The sequence below is a fragment of the Notamacropus eugenii genome, chromosome 2 (genome assembly GCF_028372415.1).
Source record: "Notamacropus eugenii isolate mMacEug1 chromosome 2, mMacEug1.pri_v2, whole genome shotgun sequence".
NCBI lineage: Eukaryota > Metazoa > Chordata > Mammalia > Diprotodontia > Macropodidae > Notamacropus > Notamacropus eugenii.
The window spans coordinates 198,403,951-198,425,372 of NC_092873.1; the positions used below are offsets into that span (position 1 = coordinate 198,403,951).

General features: G+C 33.6%; 1 protein-coding gene across 2 annotated transcripts in view; it reads left to right on the forward strand.

Annotated features, from left to right (window-relative positions):
- KPNA5 (karyopherin subunit alpha 5) overlaps window positions 1–20,576 on the forward strand; it is a 46,539-nt gene extending 25,963 nt beyond the window's left edge. Inside the window, exons 7-14 of one of the 2 annotated variants that reach the window (XM_072643138.1) lie at window positions 4,059–4,147; window positions 7,696–7,795; window positions 9,013–9,176; window positions 11,844–11,922; window positions 12,993–13,118; window positions 15,088–15,215; window positions 17,459–17,637; window positions 19,100–19,881. In XM_072643138.1, coding sequence (XP_072499239.1) covers window positions 4,059–4,147; window positions 7,696–7,795; window positions 9,013–9,176; window positions 11,844–11,922; window positions 12,993–13,118; window positions 15,088–15,215; window positions 17,459–17,637; window positions 19,100–19,287 — 1,053 coding nt within the window. In that variant the 3' untranslated portion in view covers window positions 19,288–19,881. Of the gene's footprint in view, window positions 1–4,058; window positions 4,148–7,695; window positions 7,796–9,012; window positions 9,177–11,843; window positions 11,923–12,992; window positions 13,119–15,087; window positions 15,216–17,458; window positions 17,638–19,099 lie in introns of both variants that reach the window. The other variant, XM_072643139.1, reaches the window with a different exon arrangement.
- Window positions 20,577–21,422: the final 846 nt, after the last annotated feature.

A 21,422-nucleotide genomic window follows, 5' to 3' on the forward strand; every position in this document is an offset into this window, starting at 1 on the left:
GTGTTTGCCAGTATTATGAAAGATTAACTGCATGGTGTTCAGATGATTCCCTCTCTGGTAGAGTTCTCTGGGGACTCTTCTTTGTGGATGACATACTGATTGTATCTAATTTTGGAACCCTACAATGGTTCCTTAGTAAAATCTATCTTTGAAAAGAGATCGATTTAATTAACTGCTGAAAAGAGCATGGATGAAGAAAAACATGTACTGTTCAGATTGACTTAAAGTTGGATACACATATATGAGCTAGATTCACATTTAAGTGACAGGAAATCAGGCAGAATTGCAGTTAGAAATTTATGCAGTGCTTTCACAAATCCTCTTTTTAATTACCAATATCCTTTTAGTGATGGTAGTTGTAGCTGCAAATCCTGGAATACAGTGATGTCAGAAAAATCAGAATTATAGGTGATCCAAAAGACAATGAAATTACATAGTAATGGTAGACTTAAGCACATTACCATTAGTGACTTGAATGCAAGAAGTGAAGTTAAAAGATATTAACAAGAATGTGAATGAATAGACAAGGAGAATGGCTAGGCATGTGGCAAAAAATTACAAGAAATAACAATGTGAGTGCTTACTGGTAACCAAGAAATAATTAAGAGGACAGAGGACATTCTCCGTTGTATTGTGTGTTTCCTTTTTTGGAGGATATATAGAAAGATACAGAGAAGAATTACATAAGATTCCAAAGTGGGAAACCTGCAGCCTTGAGGCCACATATGGCCCTCTAGGCCCTTAAGTGTAGCTCTTTGACTGAATCCAAACTTCATAGCAAAAATCCCTCTTAAATAAAAGGATTTGTTTTGTAAGATTTGGACTCATGCAAAAGGCTGCAGGCACTTAAGGATCTAGAAGGCCACAGGTTCCCCCACCCTTGGTAGGAGGTCTGAAGTGGTACAGTATGAACTGGTGGAGAAATTAGAAAGACCATTGAAATCCCTGATTTCATCAGTTTATTGATGTGTAGTACAATTCTAGCATCCATCTAGTTGAGATATCTTTTTTTTAAAACAATTCCTTTTTTGGAGTCATGAATTCTATTCTACCAAGTCTATGTGGTGTCTTTGAGGAAATATTTATCAATAAGATCTCAGGATTTGTTGACCATCCAGATAATGGACTGTTGATAAAACTGGAATGTAGATATAGCTAGACACGTAGATAATTGTTTCTAACATTGTTCCTGTATCTGTTCTTTACCTGAATACTTATACTATTCTGTCTATGTCATACTTTTTCCTCTCTGTGGTAGTTGATTTAGCAAATGTTTTTGTGTAATTTTTTTCCCCTTCTCTAATTTTCAATTTAAAGCCTTCCTGCTTAGTTTAGCAAAAAATACCTAAAGAGATGCATCCTTCCTCCTTATATGTAGTAAATTTGTGGCTCATAGATTACCTACATAAACATGGGTACAGAAAGCAAAATTCCATTCTCTTAACACCATCTTCTTAGGTAGCTGTTTGTTTCCCATAACCTCATTTTTCTTCTAACGGACTTACTTTCAGATGGAAGTGGTGATGGTAAGAAGTCAGAAAAAGATCTTAGAAAGAATAAAAGGGTGCTTTGTCCAAAGAAGACTTAAGAGATATTAATAGCTGTCTACACTGATTTAAAGGATCGTCACAAAGAATGTGAGACAGAAGGCAGAACTAGGACAAATTGGTTTAAGTTACATAGAGAGAGATTTCAGCTTAAGAAACAACTCTTTATATTTTGGGCCATCCCTCTGTAGAATGGATTGCCAGATGAGGTAGTCAGCCTCATTGGAGGTATTCAAGCACAGGCTGTAAGATCATCAGTGATGTTGTAGAAGTGATTTTTGTACTGACTGAGTGGATGACCTAGATCTGTTAAGTCCTGATTCTTAGATTCAATGATATCTCTATTTTTTGAGATTTCAAAATTAGATTGATTTTTTTTTATATACTATTATTAAGTTTTCTCCGCAATGTCTCTACACATAAATAGCATGGTTTATTGAATCCCTGTATTTCCACTTTCTCTACTACCCATAGTTTCCAGTTAATAACTTGTGTGCTTTGTAGTCTTTCTGTCTTTCCTAACTCCTGGTTTACTTTCCTACCATAGTACTTGATTCACATCATCAGTTCTAGCATATTTCAGACTTCTCAACTGTCACATTTAAAAGTCTTGTAGGTGAACTTAAATTTTGGGTACAGTGCTTGGGAAATAAGGTATGTTGCTGTGGTATATTAATAGTATGATGCTTGTATAAAAATCTTATTATTTTTTTGGTATGCCTTGCTCTTTGAGGCCCAGTATTATTTTTGATGCTTAGCTTTGATTGATGGCAAGAAATAATAGAGAAAGAGATTGGAGAATAATGAATGAATTGAATAAAGGAGGCTGTTCATTTGAGAAGTAATAGAAAAGCAGTTGAAATTGTGATTAAAGAGGCTAGCGCCTGAAGGAATGCTACTTATGTTTTAGTGCCAAATATTATTTGATTTGCATTAACTAGGGAAAAGAATCTGGAAATGGATTTCTTTAGTACCAAAAATAAGTTTAAAACATTTTCTGTACCCTTAGAATCACAGTTTTGAAGCCTGTATTCACCTCTTTGTATTTTACGATGTTTGGCAACTTCACCTTTTGTGCCTTGAGTTACTTTCAGCAGTACTATCTCATTTAATCTTTGTTAATCTTGTAAGGAAGCTGTATTGTAATAACTTGTAAGATATTGTTGCTTTTGAATCTTCCCTCTCTCATGGTCTTCCAGGATTGCAGAGTAATTTGGTGTAGATCTAACATTAAGTATTTTAGCTCTGGTTGATAGCTATACAAGCCTCATACCACAGTTAAAATTCTTCCTTCACCCATGACTTTCCACACAACTTCCCATTTAATAAGTCACACACCTTTCTTTTATCTCAATGATTTAGGCTTTGTTCCTCCCTAAATGTCAGCCCTAGATATTCTTACTTATTGTTTATCTTCATTATACACCTTTAACATTTATTAACATAATCTTTACCTCTACTCTGAGAAAAAATTAACTTTTTATCTTGGGTTCTGGGTCCTGTCTCTTATCTTTTGGTAGTAGCTTTAATTCTTCCTCTTTATCATCTTTCTTCCTCCTAATGTCTATTTCATTTCCTAGGTAATTAACCATCAGTCCTAAAAAGTGGCCACACATCTTACCAAGCAAGGATTAGAAAGGAGAACAGAAAAATGGCCTTCACTTAAGCTATCACGTGTATTATCAGATCTTGAACTAGAACCAGTTTTTGCCTAGATCAACCCAGTCCTAGTCATTTGAATCCTTGCTAACATAACAATTATAGAAGTTTTTTTGGACAAAGAAACTGAGACACAGAAAGATTGACTTGCTCAAAGTGGGCAGAGAAAGACATGGAGACAGTTATTGGCAAAACCAGAATGAAAGATATAGGTCTTCAGCTATCTACTTATTTGTTTTGTGGTATATGAAATTTCTTGAGGCAAGAAACTGATTATAGATGATTTTAATTTAAGTATAGGCAATCCATGAAATGTTTTTAGCACCAGGCTTTTTTTAAAATTTTTTTTTATTTTTTGTCCTATCATCTGACATCAGGCAATCTTTTGCTGCTGACAGTCTGTTCAAGGCAATGCAAACTTAATTAATACCTCCTGTTTCCTTTAAGCACATATACTTACTGTCTCCCAAGTGGGTATTAGATAATCCTTGGTATTGCTAATTGGAATATTGATTGTTGAGATGATAGTATTAGTATTTAACTTATAACTCAGTTTAGACTGGGACAAGCTCTTTAGCTGCAACAGGATAAAATGTCCATTAAGTTGTGAAGAAGCAAAATTTTTTCATTTTGGGAATAATTTTCTTTTAAAGATTCCATTTATTGTAGTTCTATCAAAAGGACTATTCTCATGGTTAAAAAAATCTTAGGTTTGTATTTCGTTTTAAAATACTGTTCTTAAGAGAGTTTCTTTTTCAAGTAGTCATGGGACATTGGAAAGGTAGTTGGCTTAAAAATATGCAGCTAGTATAGAAAGGCAAATCTAAATTAATTTTTTACTTTATTTTTAAGGCAGTATGGGCGCTTGGTAATATTGCTGGTGACAATGCAGAATGCAGAGATTTTGTTTTGAATTGTGGAATACTTCCTCCTCTCTTAGAGTAAGTATTTTAAGTTTTTATTATAACTGAGCCAATGTAAGAGAGTAATGAAAATTATACATTGGTGGCTGATTTTTGATGGTTATTGTTTATAAAGTAAGAAAACTTAAAACATGTGTCTTTAAGTCTTCATCACTGTGGGTATTCCTTCCATCAGAACAGATTTCCCCTCTCCTTCTTACTTCTTACCTCCCGTCTTCTCATTCACCATCCCCTCCTATTATCTTAGTGACATTTTCATAAGTTGATCTGGCAAAAAAAAAAAAAAATGAATTAATTAATTATGCCTCTGAAATCAATATCTTTAAACTATGGAGCTCCTTGGATAACTGGTTGTGAAAAGCCTACTGGAGATTATGTTCTGCTGGCATATAAATAACCTTGGAGGGTCCCAGGGTCATGATGAGACCTCACAATGCTAGCCATCTTTTTTATGTGATGTTGGGAAAAGAGTTTTGGATTTGGAGTTGAGATCTGGGTTCAAATCCCAGGTGTGGTTCTTACCACTTGTGACAAATCATTTCACTTCTGTGGGCTGTAGTTTGCTCATCTGTAAAATGAAGAGATTGAAGTAGATTATCTCTAAGGTCACTTCCAACTCTAAATCTGTGATCTTTTCCATTAGTGAGGAAGTAGTGTCTACTGAAATAAAAGTTCTACATGAAAGACCACACACAAAGGAAAGCTGAAAAGAGTATGGGGTAGAAAAGGAAGATATTTGCCTCGGGGGCATGATTTAGAAATCGAGAGGAGTACAGCCAGTTGGAAAATGAAAGAGATGTTTGCTCAGCGGGCCCTCTTAAAGTGGAAGTTCTGGAAAGAGCTGTTTACTCTGCTCTCCAATTAGAGGAAGGGGCCCCAGGGGCAGGGGTCTTATGAAGTGGGAGCTACAAGGCTGAAGTGATTTTTCTAGGTTGAATAAATTCCTTTCTGGAGTAGGATGAGAAGGCCAGAGGAGTACAGCCAAGTAGGAAATGAAGAGGAAAGAACATATTATGTTTATATGCCAGTTTGCAGTTTGTAGATTGCTTTCACATATGTCATTATTTGATCTCACAAACTCTGTGAGCATTATAGTGCAGTTATTATAAATAGCAGTTGTTTGTGTTTTGACCAGAAATCATGAGGGTCTTCCCTTCCTAAATCGATTTTATTTTTTGACTAGGTAAAAGAGGCCATTCTTTACCTCAGTTTTACCTAGCCTTAGTCACTGAATGAGTGTTGCCTCAGGCAAACTGAGATGTGGGAAAGACCTTAACTCAAAAAGGCCAAGACCTACTACTGCATCTGGGGCCATCTCTATTTGTCCTGATCTATATCTTGCCACTGGACTCAGATGGCTCTGGAGGAGAGAGTGAGCTGGTGACTTTGTATAGTTCTCCCTCCTTTAAATCTAATTCACTTTTGCAAGTCATGACATCTCCTTTCTGATGCCGTGGTCCTCTCTGAGAATGAAGGACAAATAACAGCAATAGCAGTTATTATAATTCTCATTTTACTGATGAGTTGATGAGGTAGATTGTGCAACATTCTTAAGGCCACACAGCTGTTAAACCACAGAGCCTAGGACCTAAACATTGGTCTTGATTTCAAAGCCTAGTATTTTTTCCTATCATACCACACTACTTATTTAAATATTTAAATTAAAATATTATTATAGGCAGTATGCTTTTGATTCTTGCATACATTTTATATGGAAATCTGAAAACACAAGATTTTGTTACTACTCTAAAAATCAGAATTTTATTTATGATCTTGAAGGTATATCTTTTAAGTGATTTTAAAATAATCACATTGTGTTTTATAGAGGATTATTTTATGTGGTATTTTGGGAACCGTCTTAATTTCCTGCCAAGTGAATTATTTGAAAGGTAAATTTTAAGTTGTCCTATTAAAAACCACTATATCACACTATATTTTATTGAAAATTATTTAAAATTTTTTCTACTTTTCCTGTATAGTCATGTGTTTTGTACTCAAACAACATATGCTTAAAGGGCCCAATGTGTGGCAGACATTGGGTTGAAAGATATATTGGTTTTCCCCTCAACTTAGTTGATTTGTCTTTTCCTTTTTGTAAAGACTCATCTCTCCTTTCTTATTAAAACTTTTCCATTGCTTACAGAAACCAGAATCATTTAGTGGCAGGAAATTAAAATTGTGAGTTCATCAGGAATGTTGGTGTTGTTGTCTTCTGTTTAGTAGAACAGAATAGGAAGAGGGAATTCTAGGCACCTGATTCTTAAAGATAAATTCATCTTTGATGAGGAGAAATTCATCTTTGTGTGGTCAAGACTCATAGTGTTTTATAGAATGATTAACTGTTTTAGTAACTCCGAAATTGACAAACTAAGTGCTCAGCTGTACAGTTGACCGTAGTTGGAACTGGAATTCAAAGAAAAGAAAGATCCTTGTAGATTTTCAAGAACTGGATCTCATAAATCTTATAACAGAAACACCATAGGAAAATAACCATGTAAATAAGACATTTGGGTATATTAAAAGCAAAGTAATTGGGTACTTCTTAACATTTTTAACATACTGTAGTGGTTTTTCTGTGATGTCATATTATTGTGCCATTATTGAGTCTGAATTTAACATTAAATACATTTTTATGTGCCTTTATTTGGTGTGTACTATTTGTGTTAAATGCTGAAAAATCTTTTGTTATGATTTCTTGACAGTGTTATAAAAGGTTAGATACCCTTTTATTCCACTTCAAGAAAACCCTGTAAAAAGAAAATAACTTGTAGAACAAAAGGCATCTTTTAATTGTAATCTTCACTGTGTTCATCATAAATTACTTGACAGTATCCAGAAAGTAGAGAATCCTTGTAAAATGAGACAAGAACCACTTTAGATAAAGGCCAGATGCTTTTCTCTCATATTTTGTTTAAAGTATGAGGGAGGCATTTCCAGTTCTGTCAGTTGTTTTTTTAAGTCACTTGGTCCACAGAAACTCAATTTTGCTCTTAATTCCTACAATTTGCATGTTGCTAAATTCAGTTTCCCAGCCCCTTTTACTTTCCATATATTAGGTTTAGAGAAGACAGACGTACTCTTTTCAACGTGTCAGGTTCAAAGCAAACCAAATGAAAAGGACATAGGGCAGTCTTTTAAATTTCAATTCCTGTTTTACTTTTTCCTTGCTCTAATTTCTTTAAGACCATGGCTATGTCTGGATGTTTGTTGTCATCACTAAAGATAATGTAGCATTCTAAATATTGTTATTCAGAAATAACTGGATTGACTTAAGTAATCGGCTCTTTAATTTAAATGTACTTTATAATTTTCATAAACCTTTGCAGATTAGAGCTAAAATAATTTTGTTTCAGAAAGTCTTATAAGGTAGTTGCAAGTAGGAATTGTTTCATTCTTTGTACTTACCTTAGCACCTAGGGCAAGAGTGTACCTGGTACGCTCTAAATAAATGTTTGTTGATCAAATGATTAAATCCCTTTCTCAGAAACAATCTAAATCCTCTCCCCGCAAATGTATTTGAGAATTACTGTTAAAGGGGACAATTCCTTTTTTGCTTTTCTTGCCAGATTACTGACAAATTCAAACAGACTCACAACAACTCGAAATGCTGTATGGGCTCTATCAAATTTATGTAGAGGCAAAAACCCACCTCCGGACTTCAGCAAGGTATGAGTGACCTGGACAAATTGAGAAATATGTCTTGGACTTTAAGGAAAAATGTAAGAGATTGAAAGTACTGAATAGGAGTTTCATTCTTCTCATGTTAGAAATAAGGAAATTCACGCTTAGAGTAGGGACGGGAATTGCTCAAGATCACAGAACCAATGTCAACATTTTGGAGACTAAAGTGTAGATTTGTATTGATTCTTATTCCAGTGTTAGGTCCCTTATCCCTGCTACTTCACACCTGTCCTAATCTGTAGTCTGCTGTTCTCATCCTATTTTTTTTAAGTGTGTTATTTGCATTGTACAGTAGTATAATATTGCTGAATATTCTGATGTTTAACAAAAGGACAGCTCCCATGAAGACAAGTCTTTTTTCCCTCTTCACAATTAAATTATTGGGGTCAATGCTATTGTCACTCAAAAGAAGGAAAAATGACAAATGAGTTTGAAATTGGTTAGGGGGAGGCTGCAAACCTGAAAACTACATTTTTCCTCCTGGTACTAGACTTGTATGTAGGACTGGTTTCAAGAGTAAATCAACTGTTTGAGAATTCTTTTTAAAAAATTGCTCTGATATTTATGTATGTTAAAATGTTAGTTTAGAATTTAAATTGCACATAATTGCAAGGAGGTGTTAGTCTAATTGTATTCTGCCATGGTTAGACTGATTGTAGAGTATTGTGTTGAATTCTAGGCACTACATTTTAGGTAAAGACATTAATAATCTGAAGAGTACCCTGATCAAGGCAGTTAGGGTGGTGAAGCGTCTGCAATTAATAACGTGAGAATTGGATGAAAGAACCAAGGATGGTTAGCCTGGAAAAGATGATGGAGGGGAGAATGTGATACCTATTTTCAATAATTTGAAGGAAAAGAAGTTAGACATATGCTTGGCTCCAGAGGTTTAAACTGGGAATAATAATAGGAAGTTACAGAGGCAAATTTAGGTTTGATTTGAGAAAAATCTTGGTAATAATGAGAGCTGCTGAAGAGTAGAATGGGCTACCTTAGCAGGTTGTGAGTTTTTCACTCCCACCCATCCCCTTGCCTACTCCCTCCTTTCCCCCTGGTCTTTAAGCAAAAGCTGGATGACTTCTTATTAGTGATTTTGTGGCATGGATTCTTTTTCAGTTATGGCTTGTCTTAGATGGCTACCAAGAGCCATTCCATCTCTGAAATCCTGTAGTATCAAACTTCTGGGTCTTTTTTTCTTCCAGGTATCACCTTGCTTAAATGTTCTGTCAAGATTATTGTTTAGCAGTGACCCAGATGTATTAGCAGATGCTTGTTGGGCCCTTTCTTATCTTTCTGATGGACCCAATGACAAAATTCAAGCAGTCATTGACTCTGGAGTCTGTAGAAGATTGGTCGAACTTTTGATGTAAGTATAATTGTACAGTTGAGAAATGTATAATTATATATTAAATTTAGCCCTTGCTGTAGTTTAACAGTAATAATTATAGCTCAAATTTATGTAGAATTTTAAACTTACAAAAGGTTCTACATGTATTATTTAATTTGACCTTTACAGTAGCCCTGTGAGATAGGTGATATTTAGGTGATATTTTTTATCATTTGTTTTTTAAAATAAGGAAATGGACTGAGAGAGGTTGTGATTGACTTATGCAACTAATAAGTGTGTGAATTTAAACTTAGGTTTTCTTGATAAGTGCAGCACTCTACCTTTAGTCTCTAAAACATTTTCGATCACAAACTTATTAGTAAAAAATTTTGAATGTGAATAATACTATTATTAGTGATAATAGATAACATTTAAATATATGTATGCTAGTTCTGTATTATAAAACAAACACAGAAATAGAAATTAAAAGTTGAAATAAAAATGAAACACTGAATTTTCTTAATACAAAACTATTTTTCTCATTAAAATATTAATATGTTTACAGTAATATAATTGAGTATGCTTCACCTTTTAAAAATCTTGGATTAAAACTTTGTGGTAATGACTTGAAGGACTGGTTAAGTTTATTTTGAATACTTGGTTTTAATGACTGTCTTAGATGAAAGGGAACAGATACCTCACAAAATATGTAGATTCATATGAAAGAAATGCATCTTTGGATGTACTCAGTAAAATTGTCATTTTCATTTACCAGTTATGCAAATAATTCATGATGCCATTTGGGGTTTTCTTGGCAAAGATATTGGAGTGGTTTGCCATTTCCTTTTCCAGCTCATTTTACTGAAGAGGAAACAGGCGAACAGGCTTAAGTAACTTGCTCAGGGTCAGTCACACATAGAAGAACATAACATTCTAACCTAACATTCTAGAAGCATAACATTCTAATTCATCTGTTCTTGACTTCCAAGCTCTAGCCACTGTTCCCCCTCAAAGACTGTGTTACTGTTATATTGTGGAGAGTTAAAATGTTAGGCAGAAGAGTTTGAACTATATTTAGTAAGACCATAGATACTGATATTTGAATGATGCAACCTGAGCAGGGATTCTTTAAGGAAATTGTTGGGAAATTTTCTTAGGAAGTTTTTGAAATAGATTCAAAGATCAATTGAAGTTGTGAGTGGAAGTCCTAGCCTTGCTTCCACTGCCATTCTAATTCCTCTCAATTCCTTCCCCACCCAAAAAAAAAGAGACTACTTGGCATCTAATACTACGCTTGCTTTTTTACTCTTACCGTTGAGCTCCCTTCCATCAGACAACCCAGTGCAGGACCAGAACTCCAAAATCAGAGCTAGAGCACTGGCAGTGCTGACTTTTTTGACAGTGCCAACCCAATTTAGTTTAGACTACTTGGTAATTTTTCCAGCATTTTTTATCAAATAGAGAATCCTTGGCCCAGTAATTTTTGTCTTTATGTTTATTAAACACTGCTCTATGTTCTTTTGCTTCTGCATCTTGTGTACCATATCTGCTCTAGATGATCACTGCATTGTAGTGTCTTGTGGGATTTGGTACTGCCAACTAAACCTGCTCTTCATCCTCATGACCCCAGGTCACTCCATATCTTCCATCATCACCTCTCATTCACTAATTAGCAGTCTTTGCTATCGGTTCCTTACCTCATCTTTGTTAGCCTTGCTGCAGTTTTTGGCACCATTGACCCACCCCCTCCCTGGGTCCTTGTGACATTGCTGTCTTCTGGTCCTCCTGTCTACCTAGAGCTTCCAGACTTTCCTTTGCTGAGTTATTATACTTGTCCTGCCCCTTTTGTGTAGGAGGGATGTCCTCTAATCCATCAGCCTTAATGTGCAGTTGATGAATTTGACCGTGTCATGCTACCCTAATCTAAAAGATTCAGTGGCTCATTATTTCCTCCAGAATTAAGTAACACCTCCCCCCCCCCCCATTTGACATTTAAAGCCCTTTATAATCTGGCTCTAGTCCATCTTTCCAAATTTATTTCATGTCGTTCCCCCTCACAGACTTCTAGGTTCCCATCCTATAGGTTCCTACAGTTCCATACCTGCTCTTCTTCACACTCTTCCCTTCCTTTCCCTTTGAGCCAAAATCCTTCTTAGGCTCAAGGTGACACTTTCCAAAGGAGACTGTTCACTTAGTTATTAATACTTTTCCCTGGCCTTCAAATTGCTATGTTCACTTAGTATATAATTTCTATTTATTTAATCCATGTACATGTTGTCTCCAGTAGAATATAAGCTTCTTAAGAGCATGATCTGTTTTTATTTTGTCTTTCGATCTCTAACTCCTAACTCATTGTATGGCAGGTAGTAGGCACTTAATTTTGTATTCAGGCAAGAGTGAGGACTTGGGGCAGAAGTGGGAAATTTGTTTAAGACAAGGTTCCTAACCCTCCCTTTAAGGAATTTTCATCCTAGTTAAAGGATCATTACTATCATTTACCTACTAAAGTATGAATTTCCATGTATTGGAAATAATTCAGTATTAATAGATTATGGTGTCAAATTTATTGTTAGTATTTACTTTTTAAGAGAGAAACAGTTCTTGTTTAGAGAGGAAAATAAAACCTTTTATGACACTTTACTACAGAAATGTATAACTGGTCTATCTTGTTGTATGTATACAAATTAGTTTTTTTATTGTCTTTAGGCACAATGATTATAAAGTGGTATCACCTGCATTAAGAGCTGTTGGTAATATTGTGACAGGTGATGACATTCAAACACAGGTAAGTTCAGACTTCAATAAGTTAAATCTATTTCAATGGCAGTAGAATGTATACTCAAATGTTATTACAAATTCCAAAGTTACTTGTTTCATACTAGTGGTTCTTTTAAGCATATCCTATCAATAATCTTTCCATGTGTAAATAGATGAACTCTTGGTGACATAATTAAATATTGTATCGGGCATTTACTCTTTTAGTTACCATATTATGTGTTAGAGTCATACAGATATAGGACACTGTCCCAGCACTCAAGGGAAGGAACATTTAAATGTCATTATGGGAGGAGTATATACACACAATATCAGCATTACAAAATATAAATGCATCATCATATATGCATCAAATATGTATTATATCTGGCCAATTAGATCTATAGTAGTTCAGCAAAGGAAAAAGATCTAGGGGCTGGAGAGACTGGGGAAAAAATTTGTGCTCGAGCTAGTTCTTCATTTGGACCTTACAGGAAAAGTGTCTTGTCAAGGATTGCAATCGGTAGTAAGTAGCAAAGGTGACATTTGAACCTAGGTTTTCTGACTCCAAAGTCCATGCTACTACCTCAACCTCTTCCATGCTGCCTCAGTAGTTGCTAATGGCAGGTTTTAGAGCAGCAGTAGCAAGGGGAAAGTATGCAGTGTTAGTCCCACTGTTAGAATGTTGGTATGACGACCTCTGCTTTTATCTCCCAAGTAGAGTCTTCTCAGTTGTTGAAGCAGAAGAGGTAAGGATAGAGGGTTATGACTGATGCTGTCAGAGTTTTTCCAAATCTGAGACTCTTATGAAGACCCTTGAGGGGTCTTTATCTCAACAAGAAATTGATAAATAGCATTCTCTGGCAACATGTTATGTGTCCCATTCCCCTCTACCCCCATTCTCTTGTCACCTCTTCTTTAAACATTTCCTTGAAATCTTAAAAATTCATATAACTCCTTATTTATCTATTTAGCTAGTCAGATTTTCAAGTGGAAAATATTCTCATTGATTTTAACTTGTATAACTTATTTATTATTCCTCCAAATTTGCTTGTAAATATTTGTATTTTAAAGATTGTTTCAACCTCTAAATTTTTGTAGGTAATTCTGAATTGCTCTGCATTACCCTGCCTCTTACACTTACTTAGTAGTCCAAAAGAATCAATAAGAAAAGAGGCTTGCTGGACGGTGTCTAACATCACTGCAGGAAATAGAGCACAGATTCAGGTAAGCATCTTTATGATTGATATTTAGACATCTCTTTACTTTTTTTATTTCCTTATTACCTTAAAGGAGGTGATTATGCTGCAAGTCAAAACTGTATATACATCTCTCTATAGTATAAATGGTGCTAAAAGGCCCAAGGACAACTGAGTTTTTGTAATAATAGTAGATAAAATAAAATTTCAGGATACCAGAAGAATTTGGTAAGTTCCTTGTAGTCCGACATAATGATTTACCTGTATCTGTTGTATTTCATTGAAATACATTCATCCTGCTAAATGTTAGCTGCAGTTGCTTACTTAAAGTGATTGTACAGTTCCATTCATCCCTGTTTAAATAATATTGTATTAAGCATATCATTATTCCCATTGATTTTCTTGTTTTGGAATGAACAGTTGTAGGCCTTGTTTATCAGTGCATATAATATTTGTTAATATTACCTTTTAAAAATATTATATTGATACTTTTTGTTCTTTTTACATCATTTTCTCATTCCAGTAACTTCCTTCCTCTGCAGTAGGAACCTCTTGTATTAAAGAAAAGCATTAGACGAAACAAACTGAGGTATTAGCCATGTGTTAGAGCATACAAATATTCCACACCATTTCCCTAATAAGAGGAGGAGAATATTTTTTTGCTAGTGCTATGGACTTGATCATTAAATTAATCTGAATTCTGTTGTGTTTTTAGTGTATGCTTTAAAAAATGTTACTGCAGTCATTGTGGATGCTCTTAATCTTGCTTTATTTGATCTGTATCAGTTCATGAAAATCTTCAGTTTATCTGAATTTCATAGTTATTTCTTTGGGTATTCCATTATATTCCATTATGTTTATATACCGTGGTTTGTTCAGCTATTTCCTAATCTGTGAGCAACCTTATTTTTTTTAAATCACAAAAAGTACATTGCCAGCTACCTGCCTTTTGTTTGCCTTGTCTGGTAAGCATCTCAAATTCAGCATGTCCAAAACAGAATTCATTATTGTTTCCCCAAAACCCTCCCCTCTTGTGGCATCCCTGTTATTGTTAAGGGGACCACCATCAACCTAGTTACCCAGACTTGTTGTCATCCATGACTCCTCATTTTTACCTCACACTTTCAATCCGTTGCCAAATCTTACTGTTTCTGCTTTTATATCTTCCCTCTATTCACAGCCACAATCCCAGTGTAGCCACATGTACACTTGTAACATGCACATTTAAAAGCAGTGTACAATTCTAGTTCTTTGTTGAACATGAACAAGAAGATTGTCTTATTAGGGATTAGGAGAAACAAAAATTAAATCATTGTTGATACTAGTAACTGAATGGATTTTAGTAAAATAGCTTTTGTAAACCTAGGGTTTTATCAGTTCAGGCATGAATTTCTAGAAAGGGAAGAAGCACCAGATGAGTTCTTAGAGTCTTTTTCAGCTTTGTTTTTTCATAAATCATGATTTATGAATATCTTTAAAATTTTAATTTTTTATTTGTAAATATTTTTCTTGTGGTTTCATGATATTTCACAATTATTTGCATTTTTAATATTTCAAAAGATCTGTGATTTCATTACTGTTGCCTCTTACAATGAAGCAGATTGCATCCATGTCACACTGTGCACAGTCCTCATGAACAGCCACTATCAAAAAAGCAAATCTATTTTTAAAATAAATAAATCTGTCTAATTTTCTGGTGACGATCCTCTCCCAATTGATTTAATAGATGCCATTTCCTTAGCTATTCTTATATGCAAAGCTTTTTTTTCCTTTAGTGAAGGTACCATTGAAATAAAGGTGATCTTTTAGAATGTATACTATAGTTTATTGTCCTCCTGGAGAGATGAAGATATTTCAAAAGTTCTAAGAAATAAGTACCATAGGAGCATTTTAAGATAAATCATAAAGGTCATGAAATTTAGGTATTACTATACTTGGTAATATTTCTTACCATGTACTGTACTGACAGTAATGTGTTTTCATTTTCTTTGCTTCAGGCTGTCATAGATGCAAATATCTTTCCTGTTTTGATTGAAATTCTTCAGAAAGCTGAATTTCGTACCAGAAAAGAGGCAGCATGGGCTATAACCAATGCAACATCTGGAGGCACTCCAGAGCAGATACGGTATGGTGTTAATAATGAAGTATTGTAGATCTTACGACTTGCTACTTCTTAACTTAGAAAGCATTAGAACATACTATTATTTTATAATGGATTTTTTTTTGCTTAACTTGTTCTTCCAAGAATAACCTTCTTTAAGAAAGAACTCCTTCTTTCTTGCTATAGAATAATGAAACCAATAATTATAGCTGTAGCATTTTGAGATTTGAAATGCTTTTTGTTTAGGTATGAAACATTGCTCAAATTCTCAAATCAAAATAGATCTGCTAAGCATTATGAAGTGACTAGTATACTTGGGCTGTATGTATATGGGCTGTAAACCATATACTTGTTTTGACAGTGGTTAATTTCATATAAATCATTTATTTAAATTATTTTCAAATTGCTTTTGACATAAATTCAGTAAATTAGTTTTTACCTTGTAAACTGAGAGGACAATTTTTTAAAAACAAAACATGATATTTGTAGGCACTGAAAATTTAAAAAATACTTAGGATGTAAATATCTAATTTCATCTTACAGAAATGACTAGGGTTTACATAGCCATATGCTTCATGGAGAATTATGAATATTTTCATCTGAAGTTATGCAAGCTGATATATGCAGACTTTGACCTGTATCAATCTTATACTAGCCAAATTTTTCCTACTTCATGATAGCTGATGATATAATTACTTTTATTCATCATAACCCATAACCTAGATCATTATGCTAACTTTGAGACTTCATTCTTTCTTTGCAATATTAACAAGTAGCTATCCTTTTTTCTCCATCTAAGCACTCCTTATTCCTAAAGACTTTTAGTTTTAAAATCCCTATGTGGATCAGGAATGTATCCATAGTTCCTTGGGCTTTTTTAAGAAAAAAGTATTGAAAGATAATCTGATGAAATTTACACCTCAAAAAATGAGAGAAGATTGTATTCTCTGTAAGAATCACACTTAGAGAATTTTGATTCTCTTTTCTTGCTATGATCGCTGTTTATACTTTTTTTAAACCAAAAGACTTGTGTCCCAAGGAAATCATTCTTTTCCTATTCTATCATATTCAGTCTGTCACTTTTTGGTTAGTTACTTCTAACTCCTTATACTTCAAAATAAAGTCCACATTAGAGATGTGTCTTCTGTGGCAAAACCTAAACTTTTCCATCTCTGCCTATCCTAATGAAATTATACCACTGTTAATGGTACCATTAATACCCCTTTTACCTAAGATAAGGTTTTCAGTAGTATAACCGGTTCAGAGTTACTTTCTGACCAGATGTTATCTGAGTTATCTCAGTACTTATCTGAGCTAAGGCATTTTTGCTTGCTCTTAAAAATTTTTGTTCATATGCCCAAAGCCATTCCCCTTGAATTATTTCCTTCCTCTTATAAGAGTATCTTTCTGCCCTATCAATCTATCCACTGTAAAACTGACAAACTGATAAAAAGCAGATCTTTCCATATTTTGCTCAAAAAACTCCAGGGGGCTCTTTTTTGCATCTAAAATTAAAATAGTAGCTCTTTTACTTGACATATAAAAATCTGTCACCATCTGGCTCTGACCTATGTTCCTAGGGTTACTTATTGCATATGACTCTCCTTCTCCTTTGTCCATATCATTTACTCCTTCCTTAACTCCACAAATACCTAATTTCTCCCAAACATAAATGTCACTTCTTAACAGAAGACCTTTCTTGATTACTCTAACAGTCTTATCCTAATTATACTACCTTCCCACCTTCTATTGCCTCCTCATTAATTTAAATACAAAACAAAACTTACTATATGAACATTTGAATTTTGTCACACATCAGAATAACAAAATAAGTACCTAAGATTTAAAAGCTTTAAGGAAATTAAATATATCTTTGTAGTTCCTATTTCCTTAGCTTTTTAGTGGAAATATATTGATAAGTTTGATGGTCTGTAATCATATTAGCTTTCGAATTACACAAGGATGTGTGAGTGTTTTTTTCTATAGAATGGTGATTGATTTAGAGTGACTCATACTCTTTGATTTAAGAAAAAATGCATTATTTCTAAGATAGCCTGTTGAATTGGAAGTACAATCTGAGGCTGTGGAAATGAGCACTGTAACTGAGCCTACTGAGCATTTTTGCCACTTTGCTAGTTTACATTCTAGGAATGTTTTGCTTATTTTAGTTATACTTAGAATGCCTCTGAGTAACTTTTTTATGAGTCAGTACCATAGACTAATACATTAAATTCTTCCTTCCCTTTGTCTCCTTAATTATTTTAAAGGTATCTGGTAGCATTAGGTTGTATTAAACCTCTCTGTGACCTTTTGACTGTGATGGATTCCAAAATAGTTCAGGTGGCTTTAAATGGTCTTGAAAATATTTTACGCCTTGGGGAGCAAGAAGCTAGACAAAATGGAATGGGTATCAATCCATACTGTGCTCTCATTGAAGAAGCATATGGTAAGGACTTTTACATTTGTAATCCTTCATGGTGCTTAATTATTCTTCCATAGAAAGATTTTTCAATCTTAGTGGATTCCCTCTGGAATTTAGCACCTCTTCTTGCTGTATAAATTTGCATTCAGGAACTACAAATATAACTTTATAAACAAAATGAAACATATCTGCTTTATATTCCTCTTCTGTATTCCTGCTACACCCCCAAACCAAATATATACATTTACCTATTTAGTGTATTTATATTTATAAATAATTTATAAAATTATTAAACAGCAAAATGCAATTGATTTTTTGATTCTTCAGCCCACTGTCCTGGAGCTGGCTGAAGTCATTGTGAATGGAAGTAAAAGTGACTCCTCGCCTCTCAGCTTTACTCCTTTGTAAAGTAGTATAATAATATTTGCAGCTGCCTGTGTCATAGCATATAACTTAGTACTACATAAATTTGAATTGTTTTTATTATTAAGATGCATAGGCTTTCATTGCCTATTTTAAAATTAAATAGGGGAATGTTTTGTTAAGTTTTAAAATTTTTGTTTGACTATGATAGATTGCTTTTGTAGTTTTGTATAAATCCTAACTAAACTTTATATTAGAAAATTTTGATGCATTTTGAAATAGTTTTATAAGATAGCTAACCTGAGAGACACTTACATGGTAAATCAGAGGTGCTAGCTGTCAGAGATATTGTCAGAATAAGGTACCTAATTAGATTCTAAACGTTTTTTCTTTTGAATGTTTTCTCTTTCTTTTCTTTCATCTTTGTGTCTTTGGTCATATTTTTGATAAGGATTATTTACCATTTGTTAAAATAGTTTTAGGATGTGAAGCCTTTAGTTTACTTAATATTAGTAATTAAGACAGTGCATTGTCATCTTTATTCATTGACTTAGGAACACTACTTACTGTACTATATAGAGTAAATGGGTATAATCCCTATGAATTAAAATCAGCCATATATTAAGTGTAGATGTGATCAAGTCTGTTTTCTTTTCTCCGTCTATTCCCAACACATGAGGTCTTTTGATAGATATTTCAGTTCAGGATGGTATTAAACATCAGACAGCCTTACCTACAAAGTTAACTTCTAAAGTGGGTAAAAAATACATGATGGAATCATTTAGCCGCCAAAGTGACCTTTAATCTTTCCTTGCCCTTGATATAAGCCACGTAAAAGAAGCCCTTGTTTTGAGACAAAGAGTACCTTACATTTCCTTGTATCTAATGTGTAGACAGTCTTCCCTTGAACAATTGTATACTTTTAGGCTATTCTAATAGAAGTCTGTAGTATAATATTGTCTTATAATCTTTTAAAAAAATTATCACCTGCTATTTTAAAGGTTGCAAAAATTAGGATATGTCGGAAAGAGAATCTTAATGGCAGCAATGTGATTGACTTTATGTTGATTTATTATTTTGTGGCGGCTATCCGATTTTTAAGCTTGTGCTTTTAAAAATTTAGGTCTGGATAAAATTGAGTTTCTTCAAAGCCACGAAAATCAAGAGATCTACCAAAAGGCTTTTGACCTAATTGAACACTACTTTGGTGTGGAAGATGAGGATGCCAACATTGTTCCTCAGGTGGATGAAAACCAGCAGCAGTTTGTTTTTCAACAGCAGGAAGCACCGATGGAAGGGTTTCAGTTATAAATAGCTAAGTGAAAAGAAACGTAATGTCAACGTTGGCTTCGTGTGGCTCCTCTTTTTGGCCAGTCAGAAAGTTTGATGTGGTTTTGGAGAGGACAAAAAAAGAAGCAGCTGATGCACTTTTTAAAAAAGCTGAAAAAAGAATTCTGTTTAGATGTACCTCTCTTCATTTATAGCTTTTGTCTTTTGTATTTATATATTTTATTGTTAGATTCTTTGTAACTGACTTGTGAGTTAAGTGTGCATTAAATATATAATTTAATAACTTGAGCTTGAAAGGGAGAACCTTAGTAAAGTATTAATTAAATAGTGGTTCTGAATTTTTTCAGGCATTCTTTGAAACTGCATATCAGCAGTAACAGCTGTTGATAATTGCATTTTGACAGTAAGTCTGACATGCCCAGTTTCTTAAATCTACCTCTGTTCTGAAGCAAAAAATGTCATTGCTTCAGAACAAAAGCATAAAATAAAAGACAAACTAGTCAAAGCTAAATTAGAATGTGAAAATATTTATTACTTTAAATTGTGAAACACTGTGTTGTACGTTATACTTTGCAGGAAAAAACGTGAACTCTATTTATGAAAAAAATTAAAAAATATCATGTGCTGAAAAACAGAATTGTCTTTAAAAGTGGCAGTTTTAAGAAAAGAAAAGCTTTTCCGGTTTATGTTGAACATACACTACAATGTTTGCTTTTCTTGAATCATTTACTTATTTCTTTTGGAATATATACAATGTTCATAGAATCTCAGATTCTATTAGTATGAATGACCAAATATGCTGCCATTTTTTGCTGCTTTTTTTTTTCCACTTAATTTTAGACAGTAGTACATCATGACAGATAGTTATGAATGTAAAATACTGCTGCATAGCAAAAACAATACAATAATTATTTCTCTGATTTTTGTCAGAACAGTAATAGAAAAGTTGTGCTTTTCTTTGTAATAATTAAACTACTTGAATGCCAAAATTATTTTCAAGAAGTCAGATTGTTCTATATTAACTTTGGAAAATGTGTTTAATGTTATTTGGACACTAAATGATCAGTATCAATGAGAAATGCTAAGGATTCTTGACTGTGTTTGAAATCTATATTAGATTTTATGGTATAATATTCAAATGATCACATTGCTGCTTGATGTATACTTTAGGTAACTTAATGATTCAGTGTTTCGGATTACTCTTATCATTTTAAGCCATGTTTCAAGTCAGATTTCATGTACTGAGATTAAAGGAAAAAACCTTCAAAATATAAAACTAATAAAATCATGCATTATTTACTTTGTGAAAAGTGTTCTTCCCTTGTGCTTGATAGAAATTTTGAAGCAGATGTAGTACTATTGAATTCATGTTTTTACTTATAGTTTCTAAATTATAGCCAACTATTTGCATTTCCAATTGATATTTACTAAGAATATGTTTTTAAATGTAGTTTACAGCTGTTTTAAGGTGGTATTTGATGCAGTTTTGATAAGACTCTTAGTCATTTCAGACTATTATACAGAAAGATTAATTTGATGTGTAGCAACATTTACAGTTTGATTCCACTGGTAATCAGAGGCATGTTACAGGACAAAAATGTACATGGGAGTGCTATTAATACTTTGTAAATTATATATAACGAAACTAAGCTTTTTAGCAGGACATTTAAAACCTACAAATACACAAAATATAGGTGGGGGAGGGGAGGGTTGACTAGTGTCCGTAAAGCTAGAATACATCTGCCAAACTTTTTTAATAATGTTACTTAGAGAATTGTATTTGTGTCCTTTTTTGTTATAGTGGAAATCTGAGGTTTAGTACAAAAAGTATCTCTTTTGCATTATATATATATATATATATATATATATATATATATATATATATATATATATATATCAAAAGAACAGGGTGATGATATTAAAGAGTACCAAATTAATGGTGAATTTATCAGATAAACACATTCTTTTGTTATAAAAACAGTTCTGAATATCAGGTAACAGGGTATTCCACTGTTTCTAACTTATTTTGATAATGTTGCATGCAGCATAATTCATAAATAAAATAACCAGCTGTGCCTGCTTTTATTTTGAGGACCCTGTAGACACTGTAATACGCCTCTCTAAGCCAAATCTTTCAAGCAGAATAATCCTTATTG